Source organism: Xenopus tropicalis, chromosome 6 (genome assembly GCF_000004195.4).
Source record: "Xenopus tropicalis strain Nigerian chromosome 6, UCB_Xtro_10.0, whole genome shotgun sequence".
NCBI classification, from domain to species: Eukaryota; Metazoa; Chordata; class Amphibia; order Anura; family Pipidae; genus Xenopus; species Xenopus tropicalis.
Window position 1 is genome coordinate 94,213,491 of NC_030682.2, and position 14,959 is coordinate 94,228,449.

At 39.7% G+C, this 14,959-nt stretch overlaps 1 protein-coding gene across 1 annotated transcript in view; it reads right to left on the reverse strand.

The window, feature by feature from the left end:
* The window catches only part of mboat1 (membrane bound O-acyltransferase domain containing 1), a 54,586-nt gene that overhangs the window by 23,539 nt on the left and 16,088 nt on the right, over window positions 1–14,959 (reverse strand). The window contains exons 2-5 of the mRNA XM_002940300.5: window positions 7,214–7,359; window positions 4,972–5,049; window positions 2,126–2,221; window positions 939–994 (exon numbers count right to left, since the gene is read on the reverse strand). Of these exons, the coding sequence (XP_002940346.1) occupies window positions 939–994; window positions 2,126–2,221; window positions 4,972–5,049; window positions 7,214–7,359 (376 nt within the window). The remainder of the gene's footprint in view (window positions 1–938; window positions 995–2,125; window positions 2,222–4,971; window positions 5,050–7,213; window positions 7,360–14,959) is intronic.

Consider the following 14,959-nt stretch of genomic DNA (forward strand, 5'->3'; position numbering starts at 1 on the left):
CTGTCAAACTAAACAGCTTTTAGGGAAAAGAAGCTAAAAACAAAGTGGGAAAATGGGAAAAAAAAGTGTATACATGTGTGTGAACATATGTAAACGTTGTGTGACAGTGTATATAACTGTGCAAAATGAAAAAAAAAAAAAAAAACTACTATATTGTGTTGTAAGTGTGTGTAAATGTATGTAAGTGTGTGTGTGTAAGTGCAAAAAAAAAAAGCAATCTTACCTGTCCTGCAGCAAGAATCGCTGCTCTGTCCTCAACGCTGCAGTCCTGGAGCAGGAAGTAGTGAGGCCGGCACTGGGGGGAAGCAGGAACCAGGAAGAAGCAGCAGGCGCGATGCAATCGCGTCTACTGCTTCTAGGAGGGTCCTGTGACGATCGCGTCGCAAGACCATCATGACAGCCCCCCTGCCACGTTGCACAGGGGGCTGTCATCGCTAGAAACTGTCTGCAGCCGCCGCTGCAGAGAGTAGCCTTTATCTGCCGACGACGTATGAGACACGTTGTTGGCAGTTAAAGCCTTTTTCTGCCACGACGTATCTCATACTGCCAGCAACATTAAAGGCAAACTATAACTTTGGAATACTTAAGCAGACAGTTTATATACAGTTTATATCATATTAAGTGGCCTTTGAAAGAATCTTACCAAACTGGAATATTCTGTATAATGTATTTGAGAATGTGAATTTGTTTCTGGCCTATGGACCTTTTGTTTCTTGGGAGAAAAAACTGAGCTGAGGCTTATCTGGACAATTATCAAAGGCATCACTCTATGTCTATATCATATTTTCTTTGTGTTTATAGCCATTACCAAACAGAAAAACAGAACAGTGCAGCTGTGGATCGATTTTTCCTCAGAATCTAAAACCTGGAAATGTATCAATATAAATACTCATATCTTAACCTTACATAAAGCCTAATAAACAAATGTAAAAGCTTACCATCATGCAACTGGAAGGCCAATGTAGTGATCTTCTGAGTAATAATCATCAGAGGTCTGTAATAGCAACACATACTGTATATTTAATGGAGTAAGATGCATAAATGAAAAAGCTAATACAGTCTTATACACTTACACTTTTTCTGTAGTATGAAGCAAAGGCATTGAGTGGTAGGGGGCTACATTTAAAGCCTCAAACATTTACCAAAATGGAGTCTGTAAGTAGCAAGTGTGTTAAACGTCACTCCTGAGCACCTTCTACTTTATTCATTTATTAACGGTGGTTGTGTTGTCAGTTAGCACCCTTTGGCAGCTCACAGATTCCATTCTGACTCTTGCTGAATACAGTTTTGTGTCAAAGACTGCTGAGACGGCTGCAAATGCATGCCCAAATTAATTGTTGCTTTGGCCTAAAAGTGGCCATAAATGGTACAATCCGCAGATCTTTTCCCAATCTTCTCCTGATACATCCACCTAAGGGGGTATTTACACCTATAGCAGGTATATGGGTCATCGGACTGAGGACTGTATCAATGAGCTGATTCAGTCCCAGATTCAATGGGAAAATTAAACCTGCCCGATTAAAGGACAAGGAAAGGCTAAGTCAATTGGGGGTACCAAAATGTTAGGCACCCCCAAGTGACTTTAATCGCTTACCTTGTACCCCAGGCTGGTACCCCTGTTAGAAGAAAACAGCACCAGCCCGGGGTACCTGTAGCGCAGCTCTTCCTCCTTCCGACTACACGGCAGGAGCGTGCGCAGTAGAGTGACTTCTCTGTTAAAGTTCGGCTTTTCACTGTACTGCGCATGCGCGTGCGAAGACGGAAGGAGGAAGCGCTGCAGCTACTCCGGGCTGGTGCTGTCCGGGCTGGCCAATTGTAGGTCAGATATCGGTTGGATAGGCCCATCGGGGGTGCCCATACAGGTGCAGATAAGCTGCCACATCAGTCCAAAGGACCGATGTATGGCCACCATTACACTGAAACTAAACAACAGTTACTTTATGGTTGCCATGATTCATTTGGGGTCATATAGACCCATGAACAACACCTGTCACAGACGTCATGTTATAAGTTGAAATTAATGAGGCTTTAAGAATGATCAGAGAAGGTGTGACATCATATTGCCGTTATTCATAAAATATATTTGGATTTTAACAGTTCAACGTTTAATTAAAAGTGCACTTACCCTGAAAAGTCAGTGGAGAGAATGCCATAGTTAAATATATACACTCTGTTTATCTGGCACAGGGTGAGGTAGCCCATAGCCATTATGAATGAGTACCTGCAGTAACACAAAATAATTTATATTTATAATTTTATATAATTTTATATATAAATAATATAATTTTATATATGTTGCAGGAAATAGTTACAAAGAATCAAAAATACAGCAGTTTTGGATCTACGCAATGCAGAAATATATATTTTTTATATAAAATGCCTACTGTACAAACTGTACAAAGCATGCTTCATACCACTGATTAACCATTAAAGCTGGCCATACACGTGGCGATCGGTTGCACGAAACATCGTCAGATCCGCCACACACCATTCAGGGCTGAATCGGCAGGTAAGGAGGTACCGATTCAGCGCTGAAGGGAGATTTTGGTCAGGCGCCTTCTATGGCGCGCGATCAAAATTTTCAAACTGGTCCGATCGGCGAGTCGGCCAATATCAGCAGCTTCCTGCGATATCGGTCGACTCGCTGACATACCATACACACACAGAATATCGTACGAAACGAGGTTTCGTACAATATTATCGGTGCGTGTATGGCCACCTTAAGTCTCACTGGCCTTACATGGACATTGCGTGCCTTCACAGATGAAACACAGCTAAACTGATTCTAAGTCAAAGGTAAATTATGTATAATATAAACAGGCAATATAAATAAAGCATACAGTATGTATAAGTGGGGTATATGCATAAGGCTGTGTGCAAAGTCTTTTCTCTTGTAAGAAATTAACATCTTGGTTTACAATATTTTTATATGTATGTGTGGGTTTAGATCTACCGTGTCATATGGGTAATGTAGGCCTACTAAAAAACAGTTGTCCAAGTCATACCCAAAGCCAAATCTCCATATCAAAGGGCATGTGAATGGCATTTGGGCAGTATGTTGGCCACAGGAGCCATAAAAACTAATTTATGTATACAAGAAACTTGCTTGAAACAGTGATGCAAGAAACAGTCTTTGAACAATGGGCAAGGTATGGTTTTAATCAACCCCATCTGATCAGTTGGATATGTGGGGGCAGTGGCTGAAAAGGCGTATAAAAGTGGACTGGACAGTAGTGAAGGGAGAGCAGCATCTGAAGTTACCAGGGGAAGCATATGAGGACTACAGAGATGCTTGAGGACAGAGGACAGCCATGATGGGAAGACAAGCTGACACTGGTGGTAACAATAATGTTTTGTATAATTAATTTGTAACTGTAAATAGTGTAAATATCTTTAGTTTAATCACACAAATGTAACAATCAATTGATTTATTATTAAAGTATTTTCCCTTTTATATACACTTATTGGTGTGGATAATGTCTGTTACTCAAAAGAACTATGACGCTAGTAAGTGGGTTGAATAATATTATTATTAATATTATATTTATATTAAATCTTACACTCTGCATTAGAAACCCACTTGCCTACCAATAAAAAAATGAGTATTTCCACAATATATTATTACTAGGGATGCACCGAACCCAATTTTTCGAGTTCAGACGAACCCCTGAACCCACCCAGACGGATTCTGCCGAATCCCCAACTGAATCCGAATCCTTTAAAAAAAGGCTGGATTTGGGCCGAATCCCGAACCCAATCTGGGATTTGGTGCATCCCTAATTATTATTATTATTGAAGCCAAAAAGTGTTAGAACTTTTATGGTATAAGTGCCACACCATTTGTGCAAATTAATCTTGCAGAGATACTTATAGCCAGATGTTTAAAAAAAGAACAGAACCTTTGTTGCAAGTTCTGAGTGCTTTCCTTTTGGTTGTACAGCCATGTAATGCCACTTAAATCCCAAATACTGGCAGTGGCAGTCAAGTGCATTTTCCTACCTTGTATACCAGGGGTCGGGAACCTTTTTGGCTGGGAGAGCCATAAACACCACATATTTTAAAATGTAATTCCGTGAGAGCCATACAATATGTTTGGCCTCGGATGCGGCGGGGCAAGGCACGGTGGGTGCCAAGGATGCTGGATGCAATGCAGAGGAGGGCGTGGCCTGCGCTCGGGGGATAGAAGATGTGTTCTAAGGCTTAGAACATGTCTTCTATCCGCCGAGTGCAGGGGCAAGGTAGGGTGGGTCCCAAGGATGCCGGTTGTGGATGCGATGCGGAGGGCGTGGCCTGCGCTCGGCGGATAGAAGACGTGTTCTAAGGCTTAGAACACGTCTTCTATACGCCGTGCGCAGGCCACGCCCCCGTTATTTTTTTTTTTAATTAAAGATTTGGCATCGAGCCAGATGCAGCCATCAAAAGAGCCACATCTGGCTCCAGAGCCATAGGTTCCCTACCCCTGCTGTATACACTGAATGGGCTGCTTGTGCCCCCCAACAACACACTGGAATCCTTTAAACTGTGGGGAGCGCCTAGCCTAGCGAAGAAAACCTGATTTTCTTTCCACAGTCTCCCAAAATATCATGTATGAAAGCTATTTTAAGAGTTATACAAAAAACGTGGCATTTATATCCTTATGTAGATAAGAACACATTGTTTCACCACTGAGATTGGGAAATCCACAGGGCAGGGACTTCCTTCCTAATGTGTCTCTTACCCATGGCACTTAATCTATCTATACTTATCCATCCATCTATCTACTGTATTGTTTATTCTCCATTTGTACTTTTCTTCACTGTAAAATGGTATAGTGCTGTGTATCCTAGTAGAGCTTTATAAATAAATGTACATAAATACATTCAAAGCAAACTATTATGTAAAGAATACACAGTGGAATATAGTAGCTGTTACAGACATCCAAAGCCCCGCATTCTCGCAAATGAAATATTTACAAATATGTGTATATCTTACCTGTGCACATTTGAAACACTTGCTGTAATCATGATGCAGTAGCACAGGAGTACCAGTGTGAATATGTGCAAAGAGTACCTAAAACAAAACAGCATAGTCAGTTCTACTGTTTCTCAAGGTTTAGTTATTATAGTGTTTGGATGGGCTTAGCTATATTATATTAGTTATATTTAATCAGACATTTACTGCTGTAGCTGTGTAACCATTATTGACCTGAGGCAACTGCGGCCCAACATAAATCTTAAAGACAGGGCCCATCAACAATTAAATCAGGATATTTTCAGTGTTACAGAGCTAGTTTACTAAATGTAACTGCAGATATACAAGTGCCGCTACAGCACATTACAAGCTCCCCTCCTAGTGGTACATGGTCTACACTGCACAACCACCTCAGTGTACCAGGCAGCACAGTGTATATGACAGTACATCATATACTATTCTATCTCACAATTCTCCTGACAGTAAATGCCCCATAAATGCAATGAACAGTCCCAAACCTTAAGTACACTTTTCCAGTTCTCTTAATTGTACACAGGTTTTTAGTAATCTTGTGAATCACTAAACAATCTTTTGTAAGGTAAACTATCCAGTCTCCCAAGTTTTAAGTACTACTATAAATATTTGACTAATTTCACAAGAGTAAAAAAAAAAAATATAAATACACAAGCCATGAATAACCTGTAGAACAGGATTCTTATAAACAGTAATGAAATCAGTTACATTAGAACTTAGTCATATAATTTGGGTCATATGACTCATTGAAATGTCTCCATCATAAAAAAATAATTCATCCCTGCTGCAAAGTACAAGGTTATTAGAAGTGAATTCAGAGTTTAACCATGACTTGAATAAAAGCACTTGGCCTAATGACTTCTTATATACCTATACTATAAAAAAGACTAATAGTTTGGGTCCTATGAAAGAATATGGTATGAGACTGAGCAGTTTTCTTTTTTTGTCCCCAGAGACTGTAAGGTCATGTGACAGTTTTGGTAGTCACTTCAGTTCATCTTTTAATGACTAAAAAACTCTCTTTCAATTTGTCAGTCAAATTTTAGAAACAAATTGGTAACAACAGTCCATCTGTCACACTGCATTTAACTAGGTGACAAACATATAGTAATGACCAGATAAAATATATTTTTTACAATGCCCTTGTGAATTAATTTCCTGGGGGGCTGCTTTCACTTTGCCATGCCCATCAGTGCTTAGAAAACATGGGTGTAACGTGTGCAACTGGCCCTAAGCCTGCAAAAAACGGTTTATCTTTAAGTGAAATAATTATCCTAAACAGGAAGCCAAAGAACACTGGCACAGTTGTAAAAGAGGAACAGTATTTAATAGAAAACATATTAAAGCATTAATAAAAGGCAGAAATATCCATAATTGAAAAGGAAACTAAAACAGTAGTAATAGTAAAACACCAAGCATCACAGATATTAGATCCGATGCCTACTTAGATTTAATAAGTCATACTTTACTGCAAATCCCAAAAATATTAGCTTCACTACATAAATAAAGCATAGCAATTTTCTTTTTGTTTCTGCTCTTCGGCCTAAAAAATTGATCCATGAAAGGGACAGTTAAATCTCTCTAGGGTGTGGTTTGTTCCTTCAGCAATGCAATAATATCTACAAAAATATACTCTCCCATAGACTCCATAAGAAAATAATTCTAATTTTTAAAAATGATTTTCCTTTTCTCTGTAATAATAAAACAGGAGCTTGTACTTGATCCCAATTAAGATATAAGTATTCCTTATTGGAGGCAAAACAATCCTATTGGGTTTAAATGATTTTCAGTAGACTTAAGGTATGGAGATAAAAATTACAGAAATATCCCTAAGCCTTAAAGCCCTGGGTCCCGAGCATTCTGGATAACAGGTCCTATACCTGTACTTGAATCCAAGTAAGATATAATTAATCCTTATTGAAAGCAAAACAATCCTATTGGGTTTTATTCATGGTTAAATTATTTTTTAGTAGACTTAAGGTATGGAGATCCAAATTACAGGAAAGACCCCTTATCCAGAAACCCCAGGTCCCAAGCATTCTGGATAAAAGGTCCCGTACTTGTATATATGTATAAGCAGTAAGGGGAATTCACAGCCATTTCACATGGCATACCTTAGATGAAGTAGCTTTTTAGGAGACAGGAAAAAAAATACAAACTGTCTGTTATCTTACTGCTTTGTTACACTAAACCCCATTTTCCGATATCACAATAATTTTTTGCCACTTACCATCCAAAGCAAAAAACAGCAAAGTAGACTCCAACGAAGGTGGCAAATGCATGACGGACAGCAGGATGTGCATTACTGGGATTCAGATAAATGCGAAACCAAAATGCAACCAAAAGGGCAACCAATTGGCAAGCCACAAAGTTGACCTGTAATAATAACAAAGAGGTTAAATATATGACTATATAGCACAGTGATCTATAGATATTTAATGTGCCAGTCATATTGTGGGTGGATATAAAATTACATTTTTGGACAGTTATTTAGCTCAAAAAAATCCACAATAACATTAACCATGTGTAAACAGTATTAATAATAGGAATGCTTCATGCATAGGCTGCTGCTAATCTGTTGGTTGTGTTGGGTTGTGATGGATAGGGGCAGTTTCCCCCAGCATAGCTAATTATGAATCAGTCCTCATCCACAGAGATACTAGAGATCTCTAAGCTTGAAGGAGACCTACTAGCAATCTGAAGGCAACAGAACATTTTTCCACTAATGAGATTTACATTAAAAGTATAAGAGGATGGTGATTTTAATTTGATTCTCATCAACTTGCCAGGAGATTCTGATACTGTTTTTCAACGAGAAAAGCATGCAACAATACTCTCAGTGTCCCATCAGTCAAAGAGACGTGTGGTGTGTTGGGACAAGCTGCTCATTTTCTTTACAGCCCAACACAGCTAGAGAATCAGCAGTCAATGGCACCCTTGACACTTAAACTGTCAATAGAAATGCAGTTTTTAAGTACACTTTACTCTAAATCTTCTAAAAAACTGTGGTACCAATCATGATGGATTTTTCCAACAATTCGCCTAATCATGTGCCACATATAAGGGCAGTGGTACACGGGGAGATTAGTCGCCTCACGACAAATCTTTGTTGTCACGGGCGACTTATCTTCCTGCAATGCCATCCCACCAGCTAGAATGTAAATTTGTTGGTGGGATGGCATACACGTTGCTGGGAAGTCCCAAAGTCGACCGAATTTGTCTTGAGAGGAAACTTTGGGCAACTTCAGGACATTGCAGTGCAAAGATTTGTTGTGGGGCGAATAAGCTCCCCGTATGCCACTGCCCTAAAGTTCCTATTGCTGAACAAATACAAATTTCACTGTTCCCATTTTATCAGCACGTCTGGGGACATACAATATGGCAATAATATGCCCATCTAAGGGACAGTAACGGCTGTCACACCCACCCTGCTTGCAGTGATCACCCTTAAGGGCAAGGGCACACAGGGCAGATTGTCAGCCTGCAGTTCCACTCCTATTGTTGTCGGTGGAAAAGCATTTCGGAGTGGTTAGTTGCCAGAGGTAGCAGAGATCTATTGTGGGCAACTTCATCACTCCATCAGACATTCACATTAGCCTTAAGATTTGGTTCTCCTTTAACTGATTAAGTGGTTGTATCCCCTGTTTGTTTTAGTGCACACAATATATGTAGTATAATGTTTGTGCTGTTCGCTGCATCATTGACCTGACCTATTCAGAAAATAAAAGGGAAATTACAAATCTTATCATGTTAGATTTTAATATACTTAGCTTTCAGGGTTAATTACTTTTTAACTGGTGGTGCAAATATTTAACTTCAAAATATCCCTTGGCGATAGGCATTTACAGCATGTTTATATGCAGACGGTAGTTTCTGCTTGATTGGTTGATATTATTAAGAGGCAAAAGAGTTCCAGTTAACTTACTCTCTTTTGCTTCCATTGCTACTATTAAAGTCAAACTATACACTTCTTTTTCAACAAAAGCAAAATAAAAAGTATTCTATTCTTTTAACTGAAAAACAATATTTTTTTTTTTACCAACAATGGATCATTGTTTTTATTTTCCCCTACCTCTTCCTCCACCCCCCCCCCCCCACATAACAGACAGTTTGTTTAAATAGTTAAAATCTTTATAAACAATCCTCTCCCACATCAGTCTTACAGATAAGGAGGAGTTCATTATATAGAGGGCACAGACTAATGGCATAGTGTTTCACTGCCAATATAATTCAGCTGGCAGAAAACAACAATACTTTCAATCTCACCCCCTTCACTATAAGCAAGCTGCACTAACACAATACAGTTAAGGCTATCATGGAAAATCTCTCATAAAGTATATAGCCAAACTAGATGATGTATACAAGCGGATGAAAGTTTAGCTGTACACAAGGTACCCACTGCACATACACAATTTCTGTGCATGCATGCAAGTTGTTGTTAATATTAAGGGCTCATTTACCCTTAAAAATGTATTTTATGGAAAAACTCATGCCTTAGGAAGACTTGCTTGAGTCATATTTATTTATTTATTATCTACACGTGTGTAGATATCAAATATATGAGGGTTCTATGTAATTAACACACTAGTTACACACAGGCTTAGAAGCATAAAAGGTTAGACATACTGGTCATTTGCCCACTATGAAATTGGCACCCCCTCCAGTATATTTGAACTTTTCTTTATTGGGATTCTAATGCAAACTGACCATAGTCATTTGGAAATGTATATGCATATGTATAGATCAACCATAGCTCCACTGGAGTAGGGACTGATGTGAAGAATGTATAATACTATTTCAATAAAGGATAATAATGATAAACTAACCCTCATTTATAAAGGGTCTAGCACTCTATATAAATAAAGTGCAAGCAAGATGACCAGAATACTACACAAGTTTCTGGACTGGACCTCTGGTGGTTGCAGGAAGAATCACAGTATATTTTATCACAGTATAATTGAAACTTTTTATTTACTTTTTTTTGTTGTCTGTAGCCAAGCCACCCCATCAAATTCACATTAATGTGATATTTAAAATGACTACCTTTCATATAAGCTATATGCATATTGAATAAAAGCCAAAAAATACAGAAAGCCTTTTCCTGTCATTATAGCTAAAATTGCTAAAAAAAAAAAAAAAACATACCCCCAAACAATGTATAAAATATATAAAATATATTCATAAACGAGTTCATAGGTAAAACCCTGCTTCATCTATATAAACCATTTTCATAAAAGTATTTTAGTAGTATGTGCTATTGGGTAATCCTAAATAGAAAAGTGTCATTTTAAGAATTAAGGGCCGCCTCCAGGGATCAGCCAAGGCACAAATACATGCTACGGTGCTGATCCCTCTAAGCACTGTGCACCGAGCGGGTAATTTTTCATTGGAGAGCAGAGGGAGTGCAGGTGAAGGTTCTTTTTGTACACATACATGCTAGGTCACATCAGCCAATTAATGGACAGAGTTCTGTCTTTTGCTGCCACACTTGTTACAGTTAGAGCTGCATTATTTCTGGTCATGTGATCTCTGAGGGTGCACACAGCCCATCACTAAATGGTGGCTCACGGGAAAGGATGTAAAAGGGCAATATTTATTGATATATATTCCAGTTTCAAGAGATTCTTCAGTAGGTAACTTAATATAATATAAACTATCTGTTGGTTAAGTATTCATTTTGGGGGTATAGTTTTCCTTTAACAAAAAAATAAAATGCACATGGTGAAATATTTCCAGCATTAATCTGACTTTAGCATCAAAGCTCAGTGAGAATCTGAAAAGGGATTTTCATGCATCACATTTGCACAAATTTGTCTCTTTGGTAAATCTGTGAAAACCAAACAGCTATTAGTCCCATCATGTATACGCACATTTCTAGTTAGTTTGGCTTATTTCCCTGTTTGAATCTGACAGGAATCACCTCACCCCTTTATTATGGAACAGGCAAAAACTGTTGCAACTACTGGCAACAGCCTCCAGCTCTGCCATCCAAGAATTACAGTGCGGTTTTACACAGCCCACTCCTTAGCAACTAATCACTCTACTCCTGGTTCAGCTCCGAAAATGACAAGTTTCAGGCTTAGCTGAGCCAACATACATTCCTGTAAGGAGGATGACAAAAGAGCCATTGCAAACTGCAACGTAAACAGTGCCACTAGTTGTTATATCTGCAGTGAAGTCAGAAATTGCTGAGAGGGCAAATATGCTACTTAACCCTGAATTTCCAAATGTGACAGGACTACAACCCATTATAGTTTCACCTTGGCAGTTTATGATTCTATGTGAATTACTATAAGTGAATTAAAATACTTAGGGGGAGATTTATTAAGACCCGAACGCGCCGAGCGGATTCGCTCCCGATTTTTTCGAGCGGCCACTGCGTTTTCGCGCGGGTGCACGAAAAAGTCGTGCGCCCGCCCGATTTTTTCGAGCGGCCTCGGAGTTTTCGTGCGAAAAGTCGTGCGCCCGCGCGAAAAATTCGGAAAGACTGTCGCTGTTTGCAATGGTTTGGTACGAAAATTACGTGACTTTCGGATCGCCAATACGATTTTTTCGTGACTAATACGATTTTTTCATGACTAATACGATTTTTTCGTGACTAATACAATTTTTTCGTGACTAATACGATTTTTTCGTGACTAATACGATTTTTTCGTGACTAATACGATTTTTTCGTGACTAATACGATTTTTTCGTGACTAATACGATTTTTTCAGAAATTTTCGTTTCCAATCCGAATTTTTCCCATTTGGGATTCGAACTCGGGTTTTGATAAATCTGCCCCTTAAAGTCAGGACTATAATTATAATTTAAATTAATCTGGCCCTTGAACATTCTGCATAAGAAATAATTAGCCCACTACATGTAATAAATTGTAGAACACTGCTTCATGTAATAAAAAAAAAATCAGTCAACCTAGCGTACTTTGTATGTCTGCATAAGGTATGAACCATTCTGGTCCCTCAACAAATATCTGTCCACAACCTTTCATAAAAACGCTTTGCCAACTGACAAAGAACTACTCGCAATTGTGCTAGATGTAAAATTTCTACATAAATATGAGGAAAAACCTGCAGAAAAAAAGGTTTTGTTTGTCATTGAATTATGCTGAAATGAACTGACTCCTAAAGCCCCTGCTGTTGCCCAAATACCTCATCATGGAAAATATAGTATTCTTAAACATATCACTCTTGATACATTTTAACAGTATGTACAGACATTATACAATATGGGGCAAATGTATTAACATTGGAGACAAACATCACCTGTGATGTTGCACATAGCAACCTATCAGCAATCAGTTTTGAACAGTCACTTACAAGTTAAAAAACAAAAGCAAAGATTTATAGCGTGCAATTTACCACTGTCAATAAAAGAAAAAATAACCTAAACACATTCTATTCTCTACTCTTTTAGTCAAATATTGTCTTACTTCAAGGAAAGTCAAAATCTTTTAAGCACACTGTTAAATAGTACTACTATTGCTGTGTAAAAATGCTCTATTTCTGGCTTGCCTAATGAAAGATTTACAGAGATACACTTACTACAACTACATACTTGTTTAAGTGAACGGCGCCGCCATCTTAAAAAAGGGATGCCCATACCCTTTCCCTCACTATCTCTACTGCACATGCGCCCCCAAACCAGCTGACAAACCAACAGCCCGCCCCCCGCACCTGCCAGCACACACCCACCAGTGCAGAAACATCTCCCCCGCTCCGCTCTCCAATCCCCGCACAACAGCACAAACTATCGCACCCCCGTCTGCTTCCCGCACCTGCCAGCACACACCAGTGCAGAAACATGCCCCCGCCCCCCCGCTCCGCTCTCCAATCCCCACACAAAAGCACAAGCGATCGCACCCCCCGTCTGCTCCCCGCACCGGCCGGCACACACCAGTGCGGAAACATCCCAGACTCCCCCCGCTCCAAGCTCCCCGCTCCACTCTGCTCTCCAGGCTGCTTCCTCTTTGAGTATTCCGGCTCGCCGCTGCATGCGCTATTTATATAGCATGTTGCCATAGCAACCGGACGCTTGCCGGTTCTGTTGGAAGGGGGGGCGCGCCTGCTTGTGCAGAAGAGGGACATGTGCGCATGCGCGGCCTACAGTAACAAGTCGCCAAGTCTGGGAAGGAGCGATGCATTATTGTAATCTTCTCTACACAGCTCAGCGTTTTTTTTTCCTGTTTGGCTTCTGATCTTCTGAACAGGTGAAGTATGGGGAGACTTAAGGGCACTATTGAGACAACTGAAGGTATGCCTGCAGCTTGAGATTAACTCTTTATTAGCCTTTCCTTCTCCTTTAAAGGGGTTCTGTCATGATTTTTAAGGTGTATTTTATTTCTAAATTACACTGTTTACATTGCAGGTTATTCACTCTACCATTTAAAATTTGTTTAATCAACAAATGTATTTTCTTAGCTGTAATATTGGTGTGTAGGCACCATCTCAGTGCATTGTGCCTGAGTCTGAGCTTTCAAAAGAAGCCACCACTACACAACAGAACTGCTTTCAGATAATCTATTGTTTCTCCTACTCAGTGTAACTAGAGAAGTCACAAGTTGGGGCGAGCAAAACTTGGACTTGTACTACTGAGTGCTACTCTCATATCACTAGGTGGGGCATGGGAGCATTTCTTTCAATGCAGCTGTTGGGGTGCTGTTCTCTTGCTACCTTCCCATTGCTCTGGGGGGGGGAGAGGGGGGTGATATCACTCCAACTTACAGTGCAGCAGTAAAGAGTGACTGAAGTATATCAGTCACCTGTCTGAGGGGCCCTGGGAACATGTCTAGCCCCATGTCAAATTTCAAAATGAAATATAAAAAATATTCTGTTTGCTCTTTTAAAAAAGGATTTCATTGCAGAATTTTGCAGGAGCAGCAATATTAACTGATGCATTAAAAAACATGTGTTCCTATGACAGGATTGCTTTACAGGCACGAAAACAGGATATATTTGCAAACTATATAAAAGAAGTTGGAGTAGTCCCCGGGCACATGATTGCTCTGCATCTTTACTTATTTACTTTTTACAGTTTGTCAAGCAGTCTCACAATTTGAGACTCACAAACTGTGTAACTGCTAACTCTGTGAAAGCTATAATTCAGTGTCAAATTTTAAATGCAATTTAAGCAGCATAATTACTGTGACCAGTGTTGACAAAATCAGGAAGTTGTTGCAAAATAACCACTATGCACTTCTAAAATTACCGCTTTCTCCTCACTGTTTATAATTGTGTATCCTTGGTCCCCTATTCTGTCACATACACAAGATTCTGGGGGGATATAAAGCTTGCCTTAAAGGAGAATGAAAGTCAAATTCTATTAAGCACACTATTCAATATTAGTACTATTGTTAAGTAAAAACGCTATATTTCTGGCTTGCCTAATGAAAGATTTACAGAGTTACACTTACTGCATGCTGCATACTCGTTTCTGTGAATGGCGCCACCATCTTTGAAAGGGTTTGCCTACTTCCTTCCCTCACTGTCTATACTGAGCATGTGCAGCATTCGCACCCCCCTGAGTCTAGGTAGCACAGAAGAAATGAACGAATCAGTTGCGGACATGCGTTGCTATGGCAACGGCGGTTCTGCTTCTCATTGGCTGGGGGCGTTTAGGGGACGTTACTAAGGGAGCCTGCACAGACACAGCAGGGAAGGGAGAGCACATTATATACATGCGCACAAGTGCAAAAAACAAGGCACTGCGACTTAAGGCTGCCGCTGGCAGCCCACAAGAAGAGGGGGAGAGATTCTGTGACGTCACAGGAGTCTTCAGAGTGCTGTAGGCTGCCAGTGCCATATCAGACACAAGAAAGCAGGGATCGGGAAATCAAGCTATATAGTGAGTACTTTACACAAATGCCTCTAGACACATTTACTAATCCACAAACGGTCTGAATACGGTCTGATCGGTATTTTTGCGACATTTTCGTTGCCGTTGTGACTTTTTCAACGCCGTCGCGACATTTTCATAT